This window comes from Anguilla rostrata, chromosome 16 (genome assembly GCF_018555375.3).
Source record: "Anguilla rostrata isolate EN2019 chromosome 16, ASM1855537v3, whole genome shotgun sequence".
Lineage (NCBI taxonomy): Eukaryota > Metazoa > Chordata > Actinopteri > Anguilliformes > Anguillidae > Anguilla > Anguilla rostrata.
Window position 1 is genome coordinate 17016188 of NC_057948.1, and position 18529 is coordinate 17034716.

The window sequence follows — 18529 nt, forward strand, 5'->3', positions numbered from 1 at the left end:
GTGGGGGAGGGGAGGGGGGGGTGGGGGGTATAGGCTGCAGGACCTGATTTAGAGCGGTAAAAAGCAGTCCAACTTTGCTATGAACGCACATTCAAGGGCTACACGTCCCACGTGTTCACTCACTGTAACTGCCTCCATTATCACCCACAGCATTCACCATGAAGGAGAAATAAGGGTTCTTAAATAGTATACACTCATCTGTCAGGTCCCTGATAAACACACTGTGCATGAGACACGCAAAGGCATGTCCTCACAAAGTACGGTGTACAGGACACCAGTGTGGTGTGTTGCGCACAGTGCTTATAAGAGGTACACACAACTAGGGCTTCAGAGACACGGGTCCTTTGGTGAGGGATTTGGGTAAAATGGTGAGTCTGTGGCTTTGTCTCTCCCTCCCTCCCTCCCTCCCTGTCCAGCTGCAGGTTTTCAGCTGTTCTGGGGCTGCCAGTGTGGATGAGGTCAGTGAAAGCCGGCCCCTCTCCTGCAGCCTGTGTGCAATCACCCCTCCGTCTGTCAGGAGGGGAACAGGTTTGCGCCAATGCACCCCTTTCCTCTGCAGTTTCCCCCATTCAGGGACCAACCGGATACCACCGGCAGGAGCTGGTAGTGTGCGAGTGTGTGTGTGTGTGTGTGTGTGTGTGTGTGTGTGTGTGTGTGTGTGTGTGTGTGTGTGTGTGTGTGTGTGTGTGTGTGTGCGCAAGTGTGTACAGAAAGCGACACGGCTGAGAATCAAACCCCAGCAGTATGGAAGGGGGGAGGTGGTGCTGGTGGGGGTTATGGGTTTAGATTCGGCTGGCCTACGCGCTACACAGCACACACGGGTGTGTGCATGCACAGGAGAAAGTAAAACTCACAAACTGCACCTGTGCCACCGAGGTCAGAGCACACATGGTGTCCTTAAACACACAGAGCGCGCAGACCAGCCCCACATGAGCTGGGGGGGCAGGGAGGCAGAGGGGAGAGGGATGGGATGCAGAGGGGAGGGGATGGGGTGCAGAGGGAGGGGGCAGAGGGGAGAGGGATGGGATGCAGAGGGGAGAGGGATGGGGTGCAGAGGGGAGGGGGATGGGGTGCAGAAGGGAGGGGGATGGGGTGCAGAGGGGAGGGGGGCAGAGGGGAGGAGGGCGGGGTCAGCAGGCCGAGTGTGGCAGTTTTCGGGGCTAATGGAGAGGTCAGGGGGAGTCCCCGGGGCAGTGGACACACTCCGCACGGCTCCATAAGTGCCACTCCAGGGACCGCCCACGACCACACGGCCCATTCCCACAGTTCCACACTCCATTAGCGGCCTCGCCAGGGTCACATGACCCTGCTGCTGACACGCAAATGTACAAAGCTGCTCTCCCCAGCAGCACAGTAATACTGGCTCAAATAATATTATTGTTATTATTATTACTGTTAGCGTTGATATTATTGTTATTATTGGTAGTACACATATTAGCATTATTGCTACTAATACTGTAATTGTTATTATTATTATTATTATTATTATTATTATTATTATTATTATTATTAATGAAACTCTTTGACAATGTACGTGCCTGATATTTGACACATTATTTACAGTGACTATGTGCTGTGAGGATACCTTACACAGGATCACTGGCTGCGTTACTGAGCTACACTAACATCCCCATCCACCAAAAACACACGGCAGGCGTCACTACAGGGCAGAAATCTTCCTAATCACAGCCAATGCATTGATTTGAAATTCATACGCCATAGCTCAATCGATGCAGGGAAACCATACTAATATTAAATATCATTATTCATGAAGGATATTGTTTGTGCAGCGCCGTGCAATTCTATTTTCTCTGAAATTTAAGTTGTCCGTGTACTTAGTTTGGGCTTTTCAGGAATATCTTGATGAAACCTACCATGGTAGACTGCCTCTGCAAAGGCTGAACCATTCAGTGAAAAACTATCCCCTAGTACTGCTTTACTGAATAAACAGTGCAGGATGAGGGTTTTATAGTGTAAACTGGATATCTAAACAACGCATGAGGGTTTTATAGTGTAAATCGGATATCTAAACAATGCATGGACAAGGGTTTTACAAAGCAAACTGGATAACTGAATGATGAAGGGATGAGGGTTTTATACTGTAAAACTGGATAACTGAATGATGAAGGGATGAGGGTTTTATACTGTAAAACTGGATAACTGAATGATGAAGGGATGAGGGTTTTATACTGTAAAACTGGATAACTGAATGATGAAGGGATGAGGGTTTTATACTGTAAAACTGGATAACTGAATGATGAAGGGATGAGGGTTTTATACTGTAAAACTGGATAACTGAATGATGAAGGGATGAGGGTTTTATACTGCAAAACTGGATAACTGAATGATGAAGGGATGAGGGTTTTATACTGTGAAACTGAATAACTGAATGCTGTACGGATGAGGGTTTTATACTGTAAAACTGGATAACTGAATGATGAAGGGATGAGGGTTTTATACTGTAAAACTTGATAACTGAATGATGAAGGGATGAGGGTTTTATACTGTAAAACTGGATAACTGAATGCTGTACGGATGAGGGTTTTATACTGTAAAACTGGATAACTGAATGATGTATGGACGAGGGTTTTATACTGTAAAACTGGATAACTGAATGATGAAGGGATGAGGGTTTTATACTGTAAAACTGGATAACTGAATGATGAAGGGATGAGGGTTTTATACTGTAAAACTGGATAACTGAATGATGAAGGGATGAGGGTTTTATACTGCAAAACTGGATAACTGAATGATGAAGGGATGAGGGTTTTATACTGTGAAACTGAATAACTGAATGCTGTACGGATGAGGGTTTTATACTGTAAAACTGGATAACTGAATGATGAAGGGATGAGGGTTTTATACTGTAAAACTGGATAACTGAATGATGAAGGGATGAGGGTTTTATACTGTAAAACTGGATAACTGAATGCTGTACGGATGAGGGTTTTATACTGTAAAACTGGATAACTGAATGCTGTACGGATGAGGGTTTTATACTGTAAAACTGGATAACTGAATGATGAAGGGATGAGGGTTTTATACTGTAAAACTGGATAACTGAATGATGAAGGGATGAGGGTTTTATACTGTGAAACTGGATAACTGAATACTGTACGGATGAGGGTTTTATACTGTAAAACTGGATAACTGAATGATGAAGGGATGAGGGTTTTATACTGTAAAACTGGATAACTGAATGCTGTATGGATGAGGGTTTTATACTGTGAAACTGGATAACTGAATGCTGTACGGATGAGGGTTTTATACTGTAAAACTGGATAACTGAATGATGTATGGACAAGGGTTTTATACTGTAAAACTGGATAACTGAATGATGAAGGGATGAGGGTTTTATACTGTAAAACTGGATAACTGAATGATGTATGGATGAGGGTTTTATACTGTAAAACTGGATAACTGAATGATGAAGGGATGAGGGTTTTATACTGTAAAACTGGATAACTGAATGATGTATGGACGAGGGTTTTATACTGTAAAACTGGATAACTGAATTATGTATGGACGAGGGTTTTATACTGTAAAACTGGATAACTGAATGCTGTACGGATGAGGGTTTTATACTGTAAAACTGGATAACTGAATGATGAAGGGACGAGGGTTTTATACTGTAAAACTGGATAACTGAATGATGAAGGGACGAGGGTTTTATACTGTAAAACTGGATAACTGAATGATGAAGGGATGAGGGTTTTATACTGTAAAACTGGATAACTGAATGATGTATGGACGAGGGTTTTATACTGTAAAACTGGATAACTGAATTATGTATGGACGAGGGTTTTATACTGTAAAACTGGATAACTGAATGCTGTACGGATGAGGGTTTTATACTGTAAAACTGGATAACTGAATGATGAAGGGACGAGGGTTTTATACTGTGAAACTGGATAACTGAATGAAGGGATGAGGGTTTTATACTGTAAAACTGGATAACTGAATGATGAAGGGATGAGGGTTTTATACTGTAAAACTGGATAACTGAATGATGAAGGGACGAGGGTTTTATACTGTAAAGCTGGATAACTGAATGCTGTACGGATGAGGGTTTTATACTGTAAAACTGGATAACTGAATGCTGTACGGATGAGGGTTTTATACTGTAAAACTGGATAACTGAATGCTGTACGGATGAGGGTTTTATACTGTAAAACTGGATAACTGAATGCTGTACGGATGAGGGTTTTATACTGTAAAACTGGATAACTGAATGATGAAGGGACGAGGGTTTTATACTGTGAAACTGGATAACTGAATGATGAAGGGATGAGGGTTTTATACTGTAAAACTGGATAACTGAATGATGAAGGGATGAGGGTTTTATACTGTAAAACTGGATAACTGAATGATGAAGGGATGAGGGTTTTATACTGTAAAACTGGATAACTGAATGATGAAGGGACGAGGGTTTTATACTGTAAAGCTGGATAACTGAATGCTGTACGGATGAGGGTTTTATACTGTGAAACTGGATAACTGAATGATGAAGGGACGAGGGTTTTATACTGTAAAACTGGATAACTGAATGATGAAGGGATGAGGGTTTTATACTGTAAAACTGGATAACTGAATGCTGTACGGATGAGGGCGCGTCATGTTCTAGCACCGCGCTCCGTAATCAGCTCTCGTGGCGGGCGAAGTGGGACGGCGCTGATCTCCGTGCCGAGAGGGCCGCTGGATCCTCTCACTTCCTCCTCAGCGCAGGCGTGCGCGTTTCCACTCTGGGGCGATCGATAGCCGGGGACCCGCTCGGCCGTGAGCCGGCTGAATGGACCCGCTGGAGCGTGTGCGGTTACACCCAGCCCCGGCTGCTCCCCACACCGGCGGCCCTTCAGCGCCAGAGCAGCGATTCACTCCACCGCACCCCCGCACCCCCGCCCGGCTCGCTGAAACGTGGCACGCCATGCCGCGCGTGCGTGTGTGTGTGTGCGCGCGCAAGCGTGTGAGCTATCGCTGGTTTTCCTTCTGAGCTGAGCTCTCTGTTAATGAGGCTTGACTGAGCCTTACACCGAACTGTATCGACGGCTCTACAGTTAGCCTGCCGTGACTTCCTTGTGAAGGATGCACACTGCTGCAAGCGCATCTATGATACAATAAATAAGCTGTTTATTTGAAACATTTTTGGCTAATATACGTCTCTTCCAATTCCATACAAATTCCAATTTCCGACTGCCTAAGTTAGGCTAAACAGCTGTTTGATCAATTGTTAATTACCCTTTCTCAGTAAAAATTATTACCTTTCTGTACAACAAATTCCTTTTACAGCCAGAAATTAACAGAAATTCATAGAACACACAAGCAATCCCCTAAGCAACACACTCTGACAAAAATAATGATTACAGTGAGGCTTGTTAAATGATGTCAAATCAATTATAGTGTTCCATCAACAGCTCAATCAAACCTAATGAACTGTGAGCTCAGCTGGAATTAAAACTACAGCACGCGTCCTGTCCTGGACCATGTGGGGAAACAGTGATTTATTCAGCTCCCGGTAAACTGGAGACGGGTTCAGCACATAGGGGGGTAAGAGTGGGGGGCAGTGTGAGGCAAAGTAAAATAAACAGGTCTGTGTCTCCCTCTGGTGGCCAGATGACTAAATTGCATTAAATTCAAAAGTCAATCGGGAAAGTGGCCGATCACACTGCACACCTTGCACGAGTAAGTAAATGTATAATAAATAATGCAGATATAGACTTGTGCTATTCAGACTGCTTCTGAGGGCGGAGCACACACCTGTTTTTTGTTCCTGTGCAGACCTGAGCTGATCCTCTGTGATCTCGGGTTGGCATTGGAGTGCGACTTGGACTTCCCTGTGGGGGACAAAGGCTTCCATTCAGCGAGCGTTAACAGAGGAGCGGACAGACGGGTCTTTGTGGCACTGGCTCGTTCCGACGGGCCGTGGAAACGTAGCCGGGCGAGATAAAGGAGGGACGCAGACCCGCGCAGGAGAACGGACTGAGCGCAGCATCGCCATGGAAACCAGTTTACCAGGCAGGCTTTTAAATCTGACATCTTCTTTACATTGTTTTTTTTCCCCAGCTGTATCACCAGCTTCTCCTCCCACACAGTCGTGGCCAGGGGGAAGGCAGCTGAAACGCACGCACTCCTCTGAATCACTTGCCTGCAGGCCAGAGGCCACCTTTAACCCCGGCAGCCCACAGGTCACAGGTCACAGGTCACAGGGCACAGTAAGCCCAAACCCACCCCTCCCCTGTGGGGACACAGACCCCTGCATCTGACCACTGTAGGCCCCTGGGTCCTCCATGTACAGCCCACTCATACCCAAACTTATCCTGCCATTTCTCTACCGTCCTCTCCCCTCCCCTCCCCTCCCCTCCTCTCTATCCTCTCCACTCCTCCTCTCCTTTCCCCACCCCTCCTTTTCTTCAGGACCCCTCTCACTCCCTCTCATGCTAATGAGGGCCGGTCACACACACTCTGTGCTCTTCACACACACTCTTGGTGAGCAGCCTTAGCTGCAGTTCCTCCAGTCCGCGGCTCATTAGCAGGTTGAGCGCTGCAGTGCTGCTGAGTCCCAGGGCCCTGAGCTCAATTACCGCACGTCTCTGTGCTGTGAGAGGCATCCATCCTACCGGCCATATTGATCCTGCTCCATCTGACTGCGTAACCTGAGCGATAACCCCGCCTCCCCACCACCCCACTCATTAGATAACCCCGCCTCCCCACCACCCCGCTCAATTAGATAACCCCGCCTCCCCACCACCCAGCTCATTAGAAGGCCCCGCCCTCATCTGTCCGTGTGTCACCCCTGGAAGCCTAGGCTGGGAGGAGAGGATTCACTGGAGAGAATGGCACAGCCAAGGAGGGGTTGGCCCACATGATGATTTGAATATGTGGGCGTGTGTGTGTGCATGTGTGTGTAAATGTGCGGGTGTGTGGGTGTGTGTGCGTGTGTGTGTGTGAGTGTATGTGCGTGTGTGTGTGAGTGTATGCGTGAGCGTGCGTGTGTGTGCATGTGTGTGTGAATGTGCAGGTGTGTGGGTGTGTGTGTGTGCGCGTGTGAGTATGTGTGTGCATGTGTGTGTAAATGTGCGGGTGTGTGGGTGTGTGTGCGTGTGTGTGTGTGTGTGTATGTGCGGTGTGTGTGAGTGTATGCGTGAGCATGCGTGTGTGTGCATGTGTGTGTGAATGTGCAGGTGTGTGGGTGTGTGTGTTGGCGTGTGAGTATGTGTGTGCATGTGTGTGTAAATGTGCGGGTGTGTGGGTGTGTGTGCGTGTGTGTGTGTGAGTGTATGTGCGTGTGTGTGTGAGTGTATGCGTGAGCGTGCGTGTGTGTGCATGTGTGTGTAAATGTGCGGGTGTGTGTGTGTGTGTGTGTGTGAGTGTATGTGCGTGTGTGTGTGAGCGTATGCGTGAGCGTGCGTGTGTGTGCATGTGTGTGTGAATGTGCAGGTGAGTGGGTGTGTGTGTGTGCGCGTGTGAGTATGTGTGTGCATGTGTGTGTAAATGTGCGGGTGTGTGGGTGTGTGTGCGTGTGTGTGTGTGTGTGTATGTGCGTGTGTGTGTGTGTGTGAGTGTATGCGTGCGTGTGTGTGCATGTGCACTCTACATTAGCGAGACTCACCGTCCTCCTCCTTGTTCTCCAGCGGCACGCTCCAGGCGATGAGGTTGCGTGCGGCGCGGCCCTCCTCGGCCACGATCTTCCTCACCTTATCATGGCTGTTAGAGCGCTGGAAGGAGGCCTGGGAGACAACAGAGTGTGTTACCAGCACAGACATACAGCACAGTTACAGCACTGTGATATCAGCACAGAGATACAGCACAGTGATATCAGCACAGAGCAACAGCACAGTTCTACAGCACTGTGATATCAGCACACACCGATATCAGCACTGTGCTACAGCACAGTGATATCACCACAGACCTACAGTACAGTGATACCAGCACAGAGCTACACCACAGAGTGATATCAACATAGAACTACACCATTATAGGTAGGTATTTAGCTGACGCATCAGAGCGATTACAACAGAGAACAAACTCAGGACAAGTCAGCTAAGTCCATGAACAACATGTAGATAAAGCCTTTACTATGATGATACAAAGGAAACAAGACAGTCTGAACAAATTTTTTTTTTTTTTTTTTTGTATGGAGGTTTAGGAAGAGGAGAGAGGTCACAGAGAAGAGTGCGCTGCAGTTCTTGAAGGTCACAGTACACTCGCTGTGTCTACTCCACTGGAAGATCGTCCACCATCGTGGGCAAAACTGCAAGAGCCAGACCTGTTGCTCTGTACAGGGAGAATCACCCTTTAGACCGATCGGAGCGATCCAGGTTGTAGTCGACATCTCTGCAGATAACCAGAGTGACTTGACGCTTGGAAAGCAAGCACCAGTGTCTTAAACCGGAGACACAGAGACACAGACCACAGAGTGATATCAACGCAGGGCTACCCCACAGTGTGATATCAGTACAGAACTACAGCACATCCCTGCAGCATCCTCTCTCAGTTCAGAAGAGCACAGATTATTATGCTCCAGAATTCCCAAATTTGCAAGCGTAACACTTGGAACTGTTGTCCTCGCCTCCCTATTTGCAGACGGAAATCTGGGGGTTCAACCGTGAAACTGCGATTGATATTAAAATGAGCATCCGTGTTTGGCAGGGAAATTCTGCTGTAAATGTTCCCATGGCAACGCAAGTCTAAAAGACTGTGAAACATAACAGAAACATAACAGAAACAAGGGTTTGTTTTCCTTTTCATACATACAGTTCTTAGCAAGTTAGAAACTTAAAGAAACAATCGACTTTTAGATATGGGTTTGTTGACCAATTTGTGCTTGCGGCTTATTACTTGATGACTTGATACTTGATTTTTTTTTTTAATAAAAAAAGATAAAAGAGCAACATTTACAGTGAAACTGTACGGTGAATATGCGTTGACTTTATCATGCTTGTAGCTTACTTGATAATCTTTTTTTTTTTTAACAAAAAAGATAAAAGAGCAACAGTTACAGTGAAATCGTTGCTATTTTCAAATGCAATCATAGTGCTAAAAACATTAAAGGCTGCATAATGCTTCATATTTCTATCCTGACCCATATGTCTACCTTCCATTCACCCAGTAATCATGTTCCACCAAAAAACTGGTGAACTTCATTCTTTCTGAAACCTACTTAAACGGAAGTAATATTAAATGGATGCATATGAACAAATGAGTGGTCTGTCTTCCAGTGCATTTTTCCCTGTACTTTGAAGCATTATTTCTTCCTGAAAAACAAGAGCACATAACCAGGATACAAAGATTACTTGGCTAAAGCTTTGACTGTACAAATAATTAGGCAATAATAAAACCAATTGGAAAATAACAGAACAGCAGGCAAAAAGCACTGTTAGCAATACGACTGACAGTATTCCGATAAATGCATGCCACTAATGCCCAGGGTATTGATTATGAATACTGACTGCTCTGATCTGCAGCACAAGGAAGCGCTGACATGTTATATGAAGGGTAAGTGGAAAGGCGGTGAATTAAAAAGGCCGTGTCAGTGAGCACGAACGATCATCGCATTATGTCACTGTACATATTACACACCAACAGGAAATCCAAACGGACCGCAGCACTGACAAACATGTGACGATGGCGGTTAACATGTTCCGCAGATGGTGACGGAACATTTAGTGCCCCAATTTGCTGTGGCAAACGAAATTGAATTTAATTGAAGTGAACTGAACTCAGTTGAATGTCTGAGGACAAGTGTACTGCAATTCAGCCAATCCAGGTTTGCCATTTCACCGGCTGTCTAGAGCATATGCTAGAGTGTATGCAGCACTGTTTCAAGCCTGATCTTGTGTCTCTGCTTGTGTGACCTGGGAAGCTCTGTGACAGGAGCTGGTATGCAACTGCACGGCTGCAGGTTTGAATCCCAGGTAGGGGCACAGCTGGTGCATCTTAGTGCAGGAAACTTAATCGAAACATCTTCAGTATACAAGCTGTTTTAGACACGACAAGTACACAGCGAGCAGCGAGAGCCTCCCTGAGGACATCCGCCGAGCCAATAAAAAACGCTGCTGCTGCCAGCTCATGTGACCCGCGTTCCCTCTCTCTCCTGCCGCTCGGCCGTCTGAAAGCCGGAGGGAGAGCGCGTTCGGAAAGCTGGTTAACCCCTGCCGGCCGGCTCGCGCGCTGGAACTGCGGGGGCGGACCAGCGCGTTTTCCGCCGGAGCGACCACGGCCGCGCTCGGGACGGTTCCGTTTAACGGCGCGGAGACGCGTTCACCCTTTCCCTCCCGTCCAAAAGACCGCACTTCCCAGAGTTCCCTTCACCGAAAAGTTTAAAAGCCAGCCTCCTTTAAAAAGACCCCCCTCCCCGCCCCCGCTCCGCTCCCCGGAATATAACGTGTGTACGGGTAACTAGGACTAGGCAGCCATAAACAGCACAGGCTGTCCTCGCACGCTCCCTCCACGTCCCCGAGCTTAATATACACAACTGACCTACTTTCAAAGAGCAAGGCGGCATCTTAAGACACAGTGGCACTCTCCTAACAGACGGAGATGAAGGACAGGGACGGGAGGACAGCGCAGGGAAAGTTCCGGAACAGAGAGAGAGGTGAAAGAGCGAAAGACGAAGATGGACAGGGAGGCCTGAGCCACGCAGGCCTGCCAGCTGAGAGTAAATATTTACATCGCTAACGGAGCTTTGGCTGCAGACCTGACGGCGGGGGGGGGGGGTAAAGGAGAGACATCCGGCCAGGGGGCCTGCGGACTGCGCATGCAGGCCAGGCTCAGTCAGGCACGGCCGTCCTGGATTACAAACAGCCCCCCCCCGCCCCCGCCATCCACCCACTTAATCAGCCGCAGACCCCCTGCACCTGTTCAGCGCCAAACACCGTACCTCACATGCGCGCCCCTCCCCCCGCCGTGGTGAGGAGGTCAGCACCAGCGGGGAGCCGGGAGCTGAGAGCCGTGGGGGTACGGGGGCGGGCCGGGGGCGTACGTACGGAGTAGAAGCAGAGCCTGTGCGAAGGGTCCTCCTCCCGCTGCATGCTAGCGGCTGCGCGGCTTCAGGAGACCCGCGCCGCGCCCCCCCGCGCTGGCATGGCAGCCCGCGCTCCAGGAATAGCCTCCGGGACGGTGTCAGCCTCCGGGGCGGCTCTCTGTCCCGCCGCTCCCGCGCCGCAGTGCTCCCGCGCTGAGCTCAGCAAGCAGCCCCGCCGGGCCGGAGACGATCCCGCTGCCGTACGCCTGACTGCTCGCCCGCCTGCGCGCCTGCTCCCGCACTGCTCGTCCACTCCTGCCGCCACGGCAATAGCGCTCTCTCTCTCTATCTCACTCCGCTTTGCGCTCCACCTCACTCACTCCCTCCCTCCCTCTCACACACACTCTCTCTCTCTCTCTCTCTCTCTCGTTGCCCCCCCTCACTCTCTCTCGCTCACTCTCTCTCTCGCTGTGCCCCTCTCTCTCATGCCTCCCTCCCTCTCTCTATCTCTCTCTCCCGCTGTACCCCCGCTCTCTCATGCCCCCCCCATCTCTCTCTCCCACTGTGCCCCCCCCTCTCTCTCTCTCTCTCTGCCACCTCTCACTCTCATGCCCACCCCCCTCTCTGATACTCAGAGCTCCTCACGGTCGCTCGCCCGTAGGTTTGCACCACCAGCCAGCGCAGCAGAAGCAGCACCTAACACCAGCGCTGCCCACGTAAACAAACCATGCGTCGACTGTGCGAAACGCGGGTCGACTCCCACGCACCCACCCCAGCGGGTTGCACCACATCTGCCGGGTCCACGGTCTGAGGGTTCCCACTTTCGCGAGCGGGGAGGGGGGGGATTTGGGGGAGGGGGGGGAATTGGGGGGGGGGGGGACCGGCGGAATAGAGCGCCCCGTCCCCAGAGCGGGCACAGCAGGCTCGGGAGCGATTCAGAGCCTCTCTTCCTCTCCCATCATGTCAGCGCTACCAAAGCGCTCTGCCCAAAAAAGGCCGCCATTGTCCCCGCGCGCTGCACGTCAAACGCGGAACACAGACGACGACACGTACCCTCCAGCGGTCCGCTCGCAGTGACCCCAGGGCATTCTCATACCTGTCACCTGAGCACAGCCACCTCCACCCGCAAGCATGAAAACACAAACAAACCCCCATTCTCTTCCTTTAACTTCAATCGACGGCACACCCAAATACTGTACCAGAATATGTGCAGCGCTGCTCCACATCATCTAGCCTACATTCTTTTATCCTTTTATCACAAGAAAACAATATTTGTCCTATCAGAACTAACAGACTGAACTGAAACAAACAGGTTTCATGTTACAGAGGCAAAGCTGCCAGCAAACAAGTAGGGCAAAGACCTCTGGAGACCAGCGGCAGTGGAACACGGCCAAATGCACAATAAAAACTGACTCATACATGCATGGACATGGATATATACATGCTTATTCAGAGGGACACATGGGCCACGGGGGTCAACAGGGGTAAGATACAGCGCTGTACGAGCATGGAGAAGCTACAGCTATCCCAATAAACCAATGAGCTGGCAGGGGGATGGGTCAGTGACATCATCAACATACCCAACAGCAAGGATGAGTTGTTTACTTCCGTCAGACAAGACAAAATGCTGCACGATGGATGGCAATCTGAGAAAGGCTTTTACTGCTCATGTGCCAAGGGTGTATTAGTGGACGAAAGTCACTCATCTGATTAAAAATGTAAATCCTTTCAACAGCGTGCCAGAGAGATTAGGGGATACTTTCTCGCACTCAAAATGTGCCAAGAGCAACGACTAATACAAACTACAAACTAAAGAAGACAAAACTTGCAGAAGCCATTTTGCCTCCAAAGAGAGTTGATTTATTCAAACCATTTGTCTGGTAAGATCAGCAATGTCAATCATACACGGCACTTTTCACGACAGGTGTAGCTCAGATTCAGCTCTGCGTGTTAAAATTCGGGGCACTATTATTTCTGTGTAAAAAGCTAGACCATTCTATCATTCCAATATTCATTTGGAGAACTATTCATTACAACAATTCCAGCCACTATTAGACAGAAAATAAATGAATGACTCTTTTTCTAGCTTGAGCATGTTTTTAAAAACACAGCCAGCAATGCATGCAAATAAAATTGTACCATCTATGAAATGTTTTAAACAGTAACACCTTGTATCGCTTCCTGCTTTGTGACTTTGTCTAATTTAAATGCATAATACCAACATTTGCATCATGTGGGCATGTTTTTTTGCCCTTCAGTAAGTCAAGCTAAAAGCAAGGCGTAGTACCGCTAATTACTACAATTTACATGTACACTGCCACTGAAGAGGTGACAAGACCACAGTCCACATGCTAAATGGAATGGCCAAGGTTTAACAGAATGACTCAGTCAAGTGAAAAGGGACAACCATACTGGGAATCAGTATTACAATGGTGCCTTTATTTGCAATGCAAAATTCTCAATTTAACATCATGGTTATGAATGTCCTGTAACTACAATTCCAGTGAACGACTACTAGCAGGGTACAGTGTTTAACCACGGTGCATAAAACGTCACATATTATATGGCGCAGCAGGTTTTACCATACATAATGAAGTCACTGCTACATTTCTACTTAGGTACCCGCAAAACAAGTTTATTATATCCCTGCATACTGCCTATTCTAGATGGTGTAGTTTGAATCCAGAATGAACCATTTTGATAATTTGATAATACAACACATTTAACTGCGTTTGCAAGCGCATCCTGGCCTTGCCCTAGCAAATCAACTCCACATGGAACATTCTTGATTTAAAACAGCGATGCAAGAATTTCATGAAGCAGCAAGGAAGCAAATATGAATGCTAGACACAATAACACTTAATTCACTCATGGGAGGATTTCCGAACTAAATGTTAATAGTTATGTCAGGTAGCGAGCAACTAACATTAGCTGCATATCATAACATAAATCAAAACTGGAACATTAGCAGCTGAAACAACAAATAAATGTAACATAAGAGTGTTAGCCAAGGCAGCTACTGCTATTACCCAAATCTAATTTTTTCTTAGTTGGGTAGGACATGAAAAACCGTTGGCTAGCTAGCACTGGCTATAACTGAAAGGCAAGTCAATCAGCCTAGTTCAAATGAGGTAACTTAGGTTGCAACTAGCTTGCTAGATAGCTAGATATGTTCACTAGCTTCCTTCCTACTGCATGATCGCAATTCTATGACTGCACATATAGTTGGCTACCTTTAAGGTAAGGTTTATGGGTGTATTCCTGCCTTTGCCACCTCCATGCGATGACCCAGAGCTGTTGCTTCCAGACCTCTCCCTCCCGTCAGCGCCTTGGCCCATTCTTGGACCCAGTCGGTGCTGACCAGCGCCACGCCGTCGGCCATCGTGACGGCTGTCTTTTGACATTGGCAGGAATCTTTGTAATTCTCAGTTTTTTTGGAAACAAGATGTTTCCTCAACATCAACTCAACGTGGACTCGGGTGTTGCTAGAAAGACTCCAGTCAACAACTGACAGCCGAAGAGCAACCTAGTGTGTAGCAGGAAGCGTCGAGTGACGACAATGATTGAACGCACTATTCTCCAATAGCCTGGTCGTATTTGCTTAAAAGGTGGAAACAAAAAATGCTATGGTCAATATTATTGGACAGAGCTTGGGGTCAGTGTAGGTGTTCCAGTTTGAGCCATGGCAACCAAGTAACCAGAGCGGGACAAAAATGCTTGGTAGGTGTAGGCTACTCTTGTTTTTAACACAGCGTAGCTAACGTGAAGTTCTATGGTGGCTTGAGTGACAAGATTACCTAGCTAAATGTCTGTTTGTCGTGCTCGTTTGTGAATCAAAGTATTGCCGTACGTTGATTTTAGGCTATAAAAAATGTAACTCGTATGATAACTAATGTGGCTAGGTCGCTAATAAATTTGTCAACTGAATCACTTGTTTATCGACTAGCTAACTTTTGGTTGCACTGCAAGACGCTGTGAGAGCAATGGCATTGCATTAGACTTAGACATAGACTGTACAAGAATGTCATTAAACACAACGTGTCAGTTATATGTCTAATTTATAACTCGAATATTGACGCGTGTTAAATGTGTTGAAATAACTACCTAGTAAGAGTATCGTTACTTCATTTTCACACTCATCACCATATAGCTAGCGAGTTTCCATCTAACTTTCAGGATTCCATCCAGTCGATGGTTCGGACAAGTTCTGTGGAACTTGCTGAAGTTCTGGAACGTGGTGGGTCATTTCGCTTTTAGGATTGTGAATGTTTTTGGTGTACTTGCGACTGGAGTTCACCGAGTGGCAGCATTCGCTTGAATATTGTGGATGCTAAAGTACTATCACTAGTACGCTAGCGTCCTCAATGACATAGGCACCAGTGATTGATATCATTTATGTAGTTAGAGTTGTATCGTCTCTTTCAGGTTGTTGTTTCCGGAAGTTCATGAATATGAAGTATACTGCTGTTACCTTTGCTTTGTTTGCATTGAGTTGGGGCTCTGTAGAAAGCAACCACAAGGCCTTTCATGAAGACCATTTCTTGGGTGAACAGCACAATCCAGAGCATGATATCAATGTACTTCTTGGAAATCAGGTATTTTAATACCATGCGTGCAGCTGACTTCCAGATTATTTCCCATACTGATTTCAGTATTTGCATCGGATCATGTCTCCGCCAGAATTATTGTTTATTTATTTGTAGGGGGAAGATGACATTAAGAAGCTCAGTCCAGACGAACTGAAGAGGAGGATGGTGGAAATTGTGAAGAAGATTGATACAGACACAGACACATTTTTGACAGCAGGTCAAGATTAGGGGTTTCTTGTGGATAAATTTGAGCGTGTTGAGCATGGATTATCTGAGTCATTTAAGAATGACACTGAACACTTGGCATGAAGTTAAACCAACTTGTCCTTTTGTACGTGTTTTTAGACAGATACGGACAACTTTAAGAAAATCTTAATATGGTGAATAATCTTGCTTCTTTAACAGAGGAGATCACGCTCTGGATACAGCGGGTTTACAGGCAGTATGCACTGGAAGATGCGGAGGAAAGGTTCCCCGAATTTGACACCAATAAAGATGGTGTAGTGTCATGGGACGAGTATAACCTGGTTGTGCACGGGCACGTCATTGACTTGGACAACAATATGATTCTTGAGGACCCAGAGGAAGAATCTGTTCGATTTGTATGTCCCCACTAAATGAGCTAAATTCTAATTAACTCATGAACTACTTATTAACAGTCAAAGTGTTGGACATTCCTATTTTACTTCTGTTTTTGTTCCCTGCCTTTCCAGCTGCATTTGAAGGAAAAGAAGCGCTTTGATTTTGCTGATGGAGATGGTATCCCTGGCCTGAATCTAAGGGAATTTTTGGCATTTACACATCCATCTGAAGTGGATGAAATGGCTGTAAGTTACACCACAAAGTACTGGTGTAGCCGTCATGGTGCCAGCTAACAGTACATTCTCACAATGTTGCTGGCATGTCATGTAGTGGCAATGTTATAACATTGACAGAACATTCCAGTAACATTTGGATAATATTCTGTGTTAGCTCGGGTGTGACAGACAATTGTGGTCTATATGCAAAGTGATTCCCAAGATGCAATGTAATTATAATCTCATATTGGTGTTTCCAGCCAATGAAAGCATGGTGTTCACCATGTATTCATGGAATATAGCTTTGTGTTTTTGGACAAGAGAAAGAACATGATGGCATACAGTTATATTCCAGGCCTTAGATCAGTGGTACCTAACCCTGTTTTAGGAGAACTACCATCCTGTAGGTTCACTCCAACCCTTACAAAGCACACCTCATTCAACAGCCTGTTCAGCTCCTAATTGGTAGAGTCCGGTGTGCCAGAGTAGGGTTGAAATGAAAACCTACAGGATGGTAGATCTCCAGGAAAAGAGTTGGTTACCACTGCCCTAGATGATAAATCCTCTAATCCGTAAATTTACTTTGTCACACCTAGGATTTCACCATTGAAGATGTTTTGAACGAATTTGACAAGGATAACGATGGCTTGATCAGCATCAAGGAATTTCTGGGAGACATTAGGTCCAATGGCAAGTACAACGTATTGCAGATTTCCTCAAGGAAACAGGTTTTTGTTCTGAATTTATGTAGTGACGTGGGCCATCATTGATAGTAATACTGTGTCAGGGGTGTAATACACTGGATGTTCTGCTCTGCCTTAAATGAGCAACATGTCTGTCTGCGTTCCAATGTAGCTGAAGACCAACCATCACAGTGGGAGATTGAGGAAACCATTAGATTCCAGCAATTGTATGACCAGGACAAAGACGGTCAACTGAACCGAGATGAGCAGCTCCGCTGGGTGGCTCCAAACAGTTACAGTTCTGCAAGAGAGGAGGTGAATGCTGCCAGTCAACATTAACCTCTCCCCCATTTGATGTCATTAGTGAAGTGTTGTGATAATTTCTGTATATGACATCCAATCTCTGGCTGTTGCGCTACATTGGCAAAGCTTCCAGATAAATCTTGAAAGATGACGTAGAACGACAGTGCAATGAGCTCAATGGAAAACGGGTGTAATTATCCATTCACCACAATGTCAAAGTCCTGAATTCTGTTTATGGAGACATGTTGGAGAGTCTGTGTGCTGACTGCAGGAACATTTGCCTGCTTTTATGCAGTTATTGTCACAGACACATTTCCGTTGCCACTGTGGGTACACCATATTTGAATGAGTGTCAACATAGGATTCCGTGAAAAGTGACAGTCTGCAAACATCACCTGCTGTTTGGTATAATGCTAGCTGTCCGGAGGTATTTGCACTACAGTACATAGCTATTACCACATCAGCTGTTATGTCTTCTTTTAAAATGTACAAGTGTATTAATGTTAGTTTGCTGTACTCAACATTTACGTTTATTATATTTGATACATTTGTCAGAAGTGACTTATGACAAACCCCACATCTAGACAAGCAGAGTAATTACAGGCACCAGAGAGGAGCAAGCCATAACACTACTGTTTAATGTTAATCAACACAACAACAAAACAAAAACAAAAAAACACTTTACCATCAGTGTTACAATTAAAACAAGTGGCACTGAAATGACATTGCTAAGAAGTGCTATAACTATGGATTAAATTGTAAGACCTGAGATACAAGCTAAGGAATTGGGAGTGACAGGTTGGCTTTTAATCCGCCCTTGAATAAGTTGTTTAAATTATAACCTCTTGCACATTGCAGAAAAGAACAGCTGATTTTGAGATGTAAAATGAACATTTTTATTTTTGTATTATTATTATTATATATATTATTTATTTGCTTTTTTCAACAACAAAAAACAAACCATTTTGCATTTTAACAGGCAATCCACTTGATCAAGGAAATGGACCAAGATGGCGATGGGAGGCTGTCGGAGGCTGAGATATTGAAAAATATGCAGCTTTTCATGAGTAGTGAAGTAACTGACTATGGACGGCAGCTCCAAACCACACATGATGAATTGTAGTTGTGAATAACTTTTTAACCAATCAATATAAACGATTTTTATCACTACAAGTTGTCAGTTGTGTTTGTTTGGAA

The 18529-nt window shown here is 46.2% G+C and overlaps 3 protein-coding genes across 7 annotated transcripts in view; 1 reads left to right on the top strand and 2 right to left on the bottom strand.

Moving 5' to 3' along the window:
* The window catches only part of scaper (S-phase cyclin A-associated protein in the ER), an 88974-nt gene extending 88836 nt beyond the window's left edge, over positions 1–138 (bottom strand). The window contains exon 1 of the mRNA XM_064313786.1: positions 124–138. Within this exon, the coding sequence (XP_064169856.1) occupies positions 124–138 (15 nt within the window). The remainder of the gene's footprint in view (positions 1–123) is intronic.
* A 5571-nt stretch (positions 139–5709) lies between these two features.
* LOC135241597 (S phase cyclin A-associated protein in the endoplasmic reticulum-like) lies at positions 5710–14509 on the bottom strand. Of its 2 annotated transcripts, none has more exons than XM_064312118.1 (3): positions 14194–14509; positions 7607–7724; positions 5710–5831 (listed from the first exon to the last, which is right to left on the bottom strand). In XM_064312118.1, the coding sequence occupies exons 1-3, from the start codon at positions 14362–14364 to the stop codon at positions 5725–5727; spliced, it is 396 nt and encodes a 131-aa protein (XP_064168188.1). In that variant the 5' UTR covers positions 14365–14509; the 3' UTR covers positions 5710–5724. The 2 variants fall into 2 exon arrangements, with proteins under 2 accessions (XP_064168188.1, XP_064168189.1); XM_064312119.1 differs by lacking the exon at positions 14194–14509 and adding an exon at positions 10983–11320.
* A 30-nt stretch (positions 14510–14539) lies between these two features.
* rcn2 (reticulocalbin 2) lies at positions 14540–18505 on the top strand. 4 transcript variants are annotated; one of them, XM_064312114.1, is made up of 9 exons: positions 14589–14680; positions 15137–15197; positions 15386–15555; positions 15664–15766; positions 15955–16151; positions 16263–16376; positions 16943–17036; positions 17202–17344; positions 18312–18505. In XM_064312114.1, exons 2-9 carry the CDS (start codon positions 15152–15154, stop codon positions 18453–18455), a joined length of 1011 nt encoding a protein of 336 aa, XP_064168184.1. In that variant the 5' UTR covers positions 14589–14680; positions 15137–15151; the 3' UTR covers positions 18456–18505. The 4 variants fall into 4 exon arrangements, with proteins under 4 accessions (XP_064168187.1, XP_064168184.1, XP_064168185.1 ...); XM_064312116.1 differs by lacking the exon at positions 14589–14680 and adding an exon at positions 14717–14806; XM_064312117.1 differs by lacking the exon at positions 15137–15197 and having other exon boundaries at positions 14540–14680.
* Positions 18506–18529: the final 24 nt, after the last annotated feature.

What these genes read in the sequence shown, in the direction of transcription:
- LOC135241597 (XM_064312118.1), bottom strand. Translation starts at nt 14,364, where the DNA reads ATGTCAAAAGACAGCCGTCACGATGGCCGACGGCGTGGCGCTGGTCAG. An exon ending in CCATAAACCTTACCTTAAAG is followed by an intron (nt 7,725 to 14,193) that starts GTAGCCAACTAT and finishes GTTGTCTCCCAG; the next exon opens with GCCTCCTTCCAGCGCTCTAA. An exon ending in GGAGAACAAGGAGGAGGACG is followed by an intron (nt 5,832 to 7,606) that starts GTGAGTCTCGCT and finishes TGTCCCCCACAG; the next exon opens with GGAAGTCCAAGTCGCACTCC.
- rcn2 (XM_064312114.1), top strand. Translation starts at nt 15,152, where the DNA reads ATGGTTCGGACAAGTTCTGTGGAACTTGCTGAAGTTCTGGAACGTG. An exon ending in TGCTGAAGTTCTGGAACGTG is followed by an intron (nt 15,198 to 15,385) that starts GTGGGTCATTTC and finishes CGTCTCTTTCAG; the next exon opens with GTTGTTGTTTCCGGAAGTTC. An exon ending in ACAGTTCTGCAAGAGAGGAG is followed by an intron (nt 17,345 to 18,311) that starts GTGAATGCTGCC and finishes GCATTTTAACAG; the next exon opens with GCAATCCACTTGATCAAGGA.